Genomic DNA, 10,145 nt, shown 5'->3' with positions numbered 1-10,145 from the left:
TGAGGAGAGGCTGAGGGAACTGGGGTTATTTAGTCTGCAGAAGAGAAGAATGAGGGGGGATTTGATAGCAGCCTTCAACTACCTGAAGGGGCGTTCCAAAGAGGATGGAGCTCAGCTGTTCTCAGTGGTGGCAGATGACAGAACAAGGAGCAATGGTCTCAAGTTGCAGTGGAGGACGTCTAGGTTGGATATTAGGAAAAACTATTTCACTAGGAGGGTGGTGAAGCACTGGAATGGGTTACCTAGGGAGGTGGTGGAATCTCCATCCTTAGAGGTTTTTAAGGCCCAGCTTGACAAAGCCCTGGCTGGGATGATTTAATTGGGAATTGGTCCTGCTTTGAGCAGGGGGTTGGACTAGATGACCTCCTGAGGTCTCTTCCTCCAACCCTAAATCTTCTATGGTCCTGTGATTAAATTTACAAAATGGGCCAGATTTTGAATAGGACCTGGTATGCCTTGCAGATCGGGTCCCACACGCAACTTAGGTGGTCAAACACCTATCTTTCCCCAATTCATGAATTGCGCTGAGGCTTAGGCAGGAGAAAGGCAACAGGACACTGGCCCTAGAGTGAGGTGGAACATGCATTCCCAGAGCAGAAACATAGGTGCTGAAGGAACTTTTACACTGAGAACATGGGTGCTGAGTGAGTTTAGGCACCTACAAGGTTCAGCAGGATTTTCTGGATCACTGGGGAGCCTAAGTACCTTTGTGGATCCCACCCTCACTGCTTGATTCAACTGGATCACAACAGAGTTGCCGAGGAGACACTATGTTACAAAACAGGAAGTGAGGGTTGGAGCATGACTCCAGGCCATAATACTCTGCGTAACTAAGACAATCCTATCATGACCATTTTACTAAACATCACACCAATTTTTGTTTTAAATGGAGGATGTTGGACACTGATTTGCTTCTGAATGCCCTGCCCTAGCATTCCTTTTCAAATTAGGTAAACAAGAATCCTTGCATAATTTTCAAGGCACTTTATTGCCTATTGGCCTATCCCACAAGACATTTAACACTTTAGCTTCATTAGTATTCCAGCAGATTACTTAACACTGGAATTATTGCTGGACAGAACACCGATCACCTTGCTGACCAAACATTATGAAGGTGCTGAAGATTTTATTTCTCAACTGCAGTTATATAAAGTATTTTGAAATATAGTGGTCCTTGCATAGATACACAAACTGGGGAGGGTGCACACAGCTATATCCTTGGGCAGAATGATGGTCTATGTCCCAACATCCCCTGTACCAGCGATCACACCAGTCAGTAGTAGAGGCAAGCACTTGCTGCTGCCCTTAAGGGGTGGTATAGTGGCAAGTTTTCCTTGTGTGCCAGATACCTCTTCAAATGGCACCTGGCGCTTCTCCTGAGATCACATAGCTCTACATTGCCCCCTACTGTGGGCCAGAGTCCGATGGGCACAATCTGGTCCAAAATTATTAGTACCCATGAAAAATTATGACTCGCAGGCACAGCTGATCTTTACTTAATTTGTCTTTTTTTTTTTTAAATGACATTGTATTTCCAGGATCTAGTCATACCATTGCAGTATGACTAGATCCTGCATCTAGAAGAGTTGACTGCTGTGTAAGTGGGGGAGAGAGGGATAGGGTCTTCTCTTGGATGGAGCATATAAAAAGCCATCTGATGTCAGGAAGGGCCAAGAGAATCCCCTGGGTTGCTATCATTTGTGTTACAGTATTCCAGCTGCCAGAATTTTCCTGGGTGCATTTCGCCAGCCTGACACTCCTGGGGTGCAATTCACAATTTATGGAATCCTGGGAGCCCTCGGCTAATGCTACACCATTGCAGTGCCTGGAAAAAACAATCAACATTCTTTCACAACAAGTAAGGCCTGCTGAGAACAAGAGATGGTGTCATCCAGTAATGGCTTTGTATTCATGAAGGAGTATAGATATTGTACCATGGCGCTTTGGTCCTTGAAATAACTCATGACAAAAGAAGTCAGTCAACTTCATAGCTATACAGAGCGCTTTATTTTTACATCAGACTTTAAACATGACTTCAATATCTGTGCCCTGTATAATGAATGATTATACATGACATTTTGATGCACATTTGGGAATGGAAAAGTGATACAATAGCACAATCAAGTGTTTATAATTCGCCCAAGCCCATGCCGGGACACCAGGCAGCCAGGCTGGTGAGCTGACTGATTTTCTTCAGATGTCTGATTGAAAGTGCACTAGTTCCCCATTCCGTCCCTTCGCAATCCCAGCAATGGAAGCACATGCTAGAAAGAAGAGGCATGCTGCTTCCTTATGCTGCTGCTGCACGCACGCCCTGCTCACTGCAGGCAGGCTGAGGGCTGAGCCTTTGCCTGCATAGAAAGAGAAGTCCACTGCTCACTCAATCATCCCTGGCTCTTGCCGGTCACCACTGGGGATAGAGTGAAGAATCCAGAAGTCCCTCTCATCCAGGGGAAGAAGAGAAAAAAATCTGACCCAGAATGTATTGCTATGGATTTCCAATATGGAAGAGACCCATCTCTGTTCCCACCCCCACTCCCAAAACTCCTAGTGCTGAGTTTCCAAGTCTCCCACCTTCCTTTCTATGATGAGTAGCAGTCTGAGGGACAGACTGAGGGTATGTTATTATTCTTTGTATGGTGCCCAGTTACATAATAGGTTCCTCACAGTGACATTTAATTAAACAAGGTTCTTGTCTCAAGGATCTCACAACCTACAATTAAGTGAGGTGAGAACAAAGGGTGGGCTAGGAGCCAGTTGGACAGCATTAAATAAATAAGATTATGCCATGACTCAGGTACTTGAAGCAGACTTCCTACAAACAATTATTCTTCTCTCCTCCTTTTTCCTTATGCCTTGTGGCAGGGGCAAGATTTTAGGAGGGATTTTAATGAGGTCAGATTCTGGGAGAGCATTCCAGGCATAGGTGGTGGCATGGAATAAGGCACTGTGATGTTTGGGTGGGAGAAATAGGGAGAAAGCAGTCAATTTTAGGAGAGGGAAGAGGCTGGGGTAGTGCAGTGAGAGACCTGGGCAGAGATATAGAGCCTTGTAGACAAGGACAAGAACTTCGAACTCGATATACAATGCGATGAGGATCCTTTTAAAGAGAGATGGGGATTGTAAAAGAGTGACATTAGTGGAATGGAGAGAGGGAAGGAGAGAGGAAGAGAATATGGCACACGAGAAAGAAAGAACATGGAATATGAGGGAGAAGGAACAGACTCTAAGCAGTGGAGGAAAAGAGGTGCCATGTCTGCCACAGGAGTGAAGGGAGGGAAAGAAGGTATAACAAAAGCAATGAAGTGTGTGTGTGTGTGTGTCTGTCTGTGGCCATCCATCCTCCTTCCCTCTCTCTCTCTCTACCAGAGAGATTATATAGAGCATCAGTCAGCAATATAATAGGGTAAGCCTGTATCTCAAGGCCTGAGTGTATGCTGACTCTGTGTGTATGCTGACTCATACAGTGTTCCCAGGATAATTTTTGTTTCAAAAGAACTTTTTCAAAATGCACTTTGTAACATGATCACAGTTTATTTTCAACTGCGCACAATTTGGCCTCAACTAAAAAGACAAGACAGAAATAAAGACAGTGAAAGGACAAAAGGTTCAGTGGGGCAAAATAAATAACTCAAAATGGAGAAGTAGGACTGCCAAAAACACTCTTATGGGAAATCCAAAAGCAGAACCACCATCAGGTTCAAGTCAACATATTTGAAAAACTAACGTAAATCAGAGCATATCTCATCACAGTTACATCATTGTAACATGAAAACATAAATCAAATTCTGTCTTCAGAACTACATAAGTACGTCAGGGCAGAACTGGCCATAAGAATTTTTTTAAAACTAGGAATGCTGGAGTAAATAATAAAGAAGGCTTATGCAAGAGCATAAGAAATGTTACAAGCCTACGCATTCTGAAAATCTGTTTTCACTTCTAGTGTTACCTCATTATCTGCGTCTGCTAAAATTCCACTCTGGTAGCATGCTGTAGAGCCAAACATGGAGAAGGAAAATTTGGTTCTAAGTTCCAAAAGGTGCATAGAAAAATCTTCAGATAGATAGTTTTGCAATTCAATGAACAGTTCCTGTTCAAAACAGCTCCTGCATGGGCTATGCATTTATTTTGTGTGCTATAAAGTGTTAATATTTAAGCAACATATGAATATTGTGGGATTCCTTTCACACCCAAGCCCGTTATCTGTTTAAAAAGAAAAAGAAAAAAAGGTCAATCTCTAATTGATTGCTTTGGAAGCATTCATATCTCATGCAGTCAGAACACTCACATTATAATTTATTAACCTTCCCACATCCCTAAAAAAACTCTACCCCCAAGTAGAGCTCACTATAATCTGAAAAGGGAGAAGAGCCAAGTGACTCCAGTAAATTCAGTGGGGAGTTTACAATTGCTAATAGATTTTATACAAAAGGTGGACAGATATCACAGTGATTGGCAGCAAGACAAAACCCTAAGGTTGATTCCAGATCATAGAACACAACTCAGTAATTCTCCTGTTCTACAAACTATCTGTCTTAGGGTTTATATGGCCTCCATTACCATAGGGTCTGAGTGCTTTTTATTGTATTTATTCTCACAACACCCCTGTGGGATAGGAAAGTACTCTCTCAGTTTTACAGTTGGAGAACTGAGGCACAGAGAGGCTAAGTGACTTGCTCCAAAACATACAGGAAGGTTGTGGTAGGGCAGGGAGGCAGCAGGGGCTAAAGGGGATGGATGGGGAGCCCGGGGAGGCAGTGGAAGACAAGGGCAATGGATGAACGGATTGGGAGGTAGCGGGGGCCGGGGCACCAAAATACAAGTTTGCCCAGGGTGCCATTTTCCCTTAGGCTGTCCCTAGCAGAAGAAGGCTTTCCCTGCTGCCTTTCACGTGTAGCTACACACCTCAGTGAATTTGGATGCAGCCTACCTTTCACCATGACACGTAGCTACAAGTAATCTACATGCCACTGCAAGCACTGGCAAGATCTAAGTGTTGACTCTTACTGCAATCTGTGAATTGTGTTCTATTCTCCCAGCAAATATTTTTTCAGTACACCTGAAGGTGAAACAAAATGGCCAACAAAGAGAGAGTAGTTTTGAATTCACTAGCTATAGCTAGAAATGTAATTAATTAGCTGAAACATGTCACCCACTTGTAAGGGACTAAAGAAACATTTCTTAATATGTTTTTGCCCTGCTGTCATTGGGTTTTAATAAAAAAGTTTTAGTTGTCTTGTAAAAATGTAGCTACCCTGGCATTATTCAAAATGAGAGAACTAACATAATTTATGACAGTACAATAGGAAAAAAAGAGTGATGTTTGCTAAACCAATACAACATATAAAAAGAAATAAGGGCCAAAAAGTTGAACAAACAACTATAAAGGACATAAAAGTCCAGAACCATGAGGATCACAGCTGCGTTTAAATCTGGGGGCAGAGGTGCTAGATTTGAACCAGCACTAACCAATCTAGAATGTTTAAATCTTTTAACTGAAAGAAACAAAATTCAATCACCTTGAAAATCTCCCCTGCTCGAGGTTCCTTTGCTAAAGATGCCTTGTCTAGCCCATCATAGGCGGAAGTCACGTACATTTCTGAATAATCTTTTCCACCAAAGCAGCAGGAGGTGATCCTTGAAGCAGGCAGCTTCACAGTCTGGATTCTTTTCCCTAGAGAAAAATATATTTACTTACTTTAAACTTTCTGTAATTTGCTGTTAACCAACTGGACAGTCAGTACTGTGATTGTCAGACTGAGCCTTTTACAATATGAATATAGTGTTTCCCCATCAGAAAGAAGCAGTTTCCATAAGGACAGTCTATGGGGAAATGTGCTGAATTGATTCAACAGCACCATCTCTTAATTTTACTTTTAGCAAAGCTGTTGTCCTCTGTCTCCATGCTGCTCCATTTCTTTTTTCAAATGCAGGCAATACTAGGGTGTGTGGCAGTGAGATCAGAAAATGGCAGGCCATGTGTTGATTGAAGCACTAGTCTTGAAACAGCATGTCATTAAGGTGTTTCAGCACTGAAGAAACTCTTAAATCAATTGCAAGTTTACAAAGCAAACATAATGGACTGTACCATGGAGTACCCAACACCGGACACTTTGGGTCAAATTCAGAGGGGGAATAAATGGGAGGTGGATGTTACACACCAGTAAAACAGCACAAGCAAGTGAGTGAGTGTAACTTATTTGCCAAGGGGCTGGAAGGGTAGGGTTTGCAGCAGGAGAAGCAACAAACAGAAAATAAAGAAGGTGAGTTTGCTTTTTCCTCACACCTTCTTACAGTCTCCTGCTGGTTGCCTTTCCTGCGACAATCCCACCAGTCTGCCCTGTTGACACATAGATTATGCCAGTTTACTGAAATCTAACCATCTGCATCATTTCTGACTTTGGTCCAAAGTTTCTGTTTCCCTTAATTCTGTATTACATCACCAAGTGACCAAGGGTATGTCTACATGGATAAAAATCTCTCAGCGTGGCTGTGGCTGCCCCAGGTCAGCTGACTTGGGCTCCAGAGCTAAAAATTGCTGTGTAGACTGGAACCTGAGCCATGGGACCCTCCACCCTTGTAAGATCCCAGAGCCTGGGCTCCAAGCCAAGCCCAAATGTCGAAACAGCAGGTTTTCAGCTCCAGAGCCCGAGCTCCACAAAGGCAAGTCAGCTGCCCTGGACCAGCTGTTGGGTTTTTATCCCTGTGTAGAGATGCCCATAGAGAAACACAGTTATAATGGCAAGGAATCAAACACATATGGCCTCAGAATTCTCCGCTGGTGTAAATCAATATAGCTCCCAGAAGTCAAAGGAGCTCTGCCAATTTACACCCGCTGAGGGCTTGATCCAAGATGTTTAACTCATAGTTAAAGCCTCAATATCCAATTAACAGTGATAGCAACTACTATTATTTATTAAGCGCTGGCAACGTTCTCAGCTCTTGACAATGCACAATGGCCCAGATCCACAAAGGTGTTTAGATTCCTAAAGTCCAGTGATTTCCAAGATGGCTGTGGTCCCTAGTACCTTCAACAGTTTACCATCTAATAAGCAGAAGGAAGACAGGATTGTTCAGGCCTGGAAAAAGCGTAACTTCAACTTTTTTATTTAAGGTTTGTTTTTATTCCCTTCCTGGGAGTTTTTAGGAGAGATTTGGACTGTGAGGAGACAGGAGAGTGGTGGAGTGTTCCAGAGTAACAAACAGTAATTGTGCATGACAGACAGGAAGCACTCATCCCAAACTTCAGTTCATGAAGATGATCTCTTCAACCCCCTTAGGTACAGCAACACCAAGCATTCCAAACTCTTCTGAATATCCCACCAACCTCAGCTTCTCAATTCTAAACTTGTCTTTCATGGAGCCAAGCTTCATTTTTACCGTTTCAACCTGTTCCATGATTTCAGTATTTTCTCATGATCTTTGGAAGCCATCACAAAACCTTTGTGCAACACACAGATAATTAAGGTTCCGTTTCCAAAATTTCTCATTTAAAGAAAAATTTTACAAACTCCAGTGGCTTTGGTTCTAATTCAACAAGGCACTTAAGTACATGCTTAACTTGAAGCACATACATGAGAGCTTTGCTAAATCATGGCCTTTATCCAGTTCCCCATCTTCTTCTGCAATCACACCCAACATTCATTGTTTGCAAACTCAAAATACAGCATTGTATCCATGACACGACTGAACTTGGGCTGGAAGGACTACCATTGAATGATTCCACATTTTACTTGTTATTATTCATTCTTACTATTCCTTATTTGTATTATCATAGCATCTAGAAGCCCCAATCATGGACCAGGACCCTGTTGTACTCTTTGCTGTACAAACACTGAACAAAAAGATGATCCCTCCTCCAAAAAGCTTACATCAATATAAGAACTTAAGAATGGCCATACTGGTTCAGATCAATTGTCCATCTGGCCCACTATCCTATCTTCTGACAGTGGCCAATCCCAGATGCTTCAGAGGGAATGAACAGAACAGGACTTGTCATCCCATCTTCTGACAGTCAAGTTTAGGGGGCCCCTAGGCATGGGGTTGCAACCGTGACCATCTGGATTAATAGTCACTGATGGGCTTAACCTCCATGAATTTATCTAATTCTTATTGAACCCAGTTATACTTTTGGCCTTCACAACATCTCCTGGCAATGAGTTCCACAGGTTGATGTGTGTTCTGTGAAGAAGTCCTTCTTTTTGTTTGTTTTAAACCTGATGCCTATTAATTTCATTGGGTGACTCCTGTTCTTGTTCTATGTGAAGGGGTAAATAACACTTCCTTATTCACTTTCTCCACACCAGTCATGATTTTATAGCCCTCTATCATATATCCCCTTGGGCAACTATTTTCCAAGCTGATCAGTCCCAGTCTTTTTAATGTCTCCTCCTATGGAAGCTGTTCCATACCCCTAATCATTTTTTTGCCCTTATCTGTACGTCTTCTAATTCGAATATATCTTTTTGAGATGAGGTGACCAGAACTGCATGCAGTATAAGTCAAGAGACAACAGATGGAGACAAACAGAGCAGGGAGTACAAGGAAACAATGAGACACTATTGCTCAACATGATAGGCTATGGACTCAGCACATCAGCAGTCTAACTGTTGCCAAGTTTTTTTGTATGCATCATGGCAAAGGAGAATTTTAAGGAGGGATTTGAAGGAGGATAATGAGTTAGATTTATGGATGTTGACAGTTCATTATGAGTTTATGGTTGTTGCCATTTTCTTGTGCCTACTCCCCAGGTGAAATGATCTGTTATCAGAGTAGGCCACAGACAGAACACTTAATACAAAATAAGCCAACCCCAATGGAACAGAGGGAGCCTGCCTCAAGCAATGCATGTGACACAGGTGATTCCCATCCTGAAATTGGGTTATTTAATACAGAATTCCAGTTCACCTTTGTGAGGGCTTACCTGTCTCAGGATCTATACGGATCACTCTCCCTCCATCAATACAGGCCACCCAAAGTTTCCCTTCTGCGTCAATACACATTCCATCAGGCATTTGTTCCTCCTTTTCTAATTGGTACAAAACTTTACCGCAGGCTGTAGAAGGAATTATGAAGTCAGCACTGAGTGCAATAGGTACGATATACTAATTTAACAAATTCATTTAACATCTTCCACAGTCTCCTAAATGCTCTTACAAACAAATCAGCTCATTTTTGTGTGAAGGCAGACAACAAACATTTGATTTGTACATGTGCCTAGAGATGGCTGTTGGGGCACAGTTAGACTGATAAAAATAAACAGCCACTAGAATTGTTGTCTGAGGCTATACTGAATTCAGATGCCTGTGCTTTTACCAAGCGAGGGGTACAGATCTTTGCTGTTTAAGAATTTGTTCTATCCATATTGCTCAACATATGAGCCCTAGGCCAGTTTATGACTATCACAAGCACAATTACTTTACTTTAGGTACTCACCACTGATCTCTGCCTGTGTGTTTTTTTTCATATGCAAACCACAGAACTACTTAATTTAAATGTAGGTAGTACATAATCTCTCCCGGACAAAGACTAAGAAGCCACTTTAATACAAGGAGAGACTGGCTTCTTGTTGACCAGCTATAAACTCATTATTTAATTGGGCTTTGGACACTGAGGACATGATTGTCAAAATTAGACACAGATAATTACATGCCTAAACTACAAGCCAGTGTGGTATTCTGTGCAGACTGCTGTGCCCACATGGAGTCCCACTGAAGTCAGTGGGTCTCTTCCCAGGTGCAGCAGTACACCTGTTTGGATTATAATGTAAGATCAGGACCCTAGTTTGCAACCATAATGGAGATTCGCCAGTATAAAACCAGGATGAAAGGAGATTCAGGCTCACAGTGCTTTCATATTTTGGAAAGATAGGTGTCATGAAAAAATCTTCTCACCAGAAATTTATAGAAATAGTCAGAGGAAATCTACCTAGGCAGTTGTACTGCACTTCTAAATACTTCATTTATATATGCATACAGTCTTCACAGACTAGTGTACAAAGGGAACCAGTTCAGTCATTTGAATTAAAACTGACATGACATTAATAGTCCCAGTTGAATTGCTGCTATATGAGATGGGCCAAAAAAAATTTCACTGAATGTTCAAGTTTTTAAATGAATTTGTGTCAGTTGTACTCACACTCCAGT

General features: G+C 42.1%; 1 protein-coding gene across 3 annotated transcripts in view; it reads right to left on the bottom strand.

The window, feature by feature from the left end:
* Positions 1-1,975: 1,975 nt before the first annotated feature.
* Positions 1,976-10,145, bottom strand: part of LOC125640647 (regucalcin) — a 32,546-nt gene continuing 24,376 nt past the window's right edge. For 2 of the 3 annotated variants that reach the window (XM_048859474.2, XM_048859486.2), the window contains exons 6-8: positions 8,924-9,055; positions 5,520-5,674; positions 1,976-4,203 (exon numbers count right to left, since the gene is read on the bottom strand). In XM_048859474.2, coding sequence (XP_048715431.2) covers positions 4,153-4,203; positions 5,520-5,674; positions 8,924-9,055 — 338 coding nt within the window. In that variant the 3' untranslated portion in view covers positions 1,976-4,152. Of the gene's footprint in view, positions 4,204-4,930; positions 5,060-5,519; positions 5,675-8,923; positions 9,056-10,145 lie in introns of all 3 variants that reach the window. The other variant, XR_007357848.2, reaches the window with a different exon arrangement.

This window comes from Caretta caretta, chromosome 1 (assembly GCF_965140235.1).
Source record: "Caretta caretta isolate rCarCar2 chromosome 1, rCarCar1.hap1, whole genome shotgun sequence".
NCBI lineage: Eukaryota > Metazoa > Chordata > Testudines > Cheloniidae > Caretta > Caretta caretta.
The sequence above is the reverse complement of the archived record's forward strand: the minus strand, read 5'-3'. Positions and strand labels throughout refer to the sequence as shown.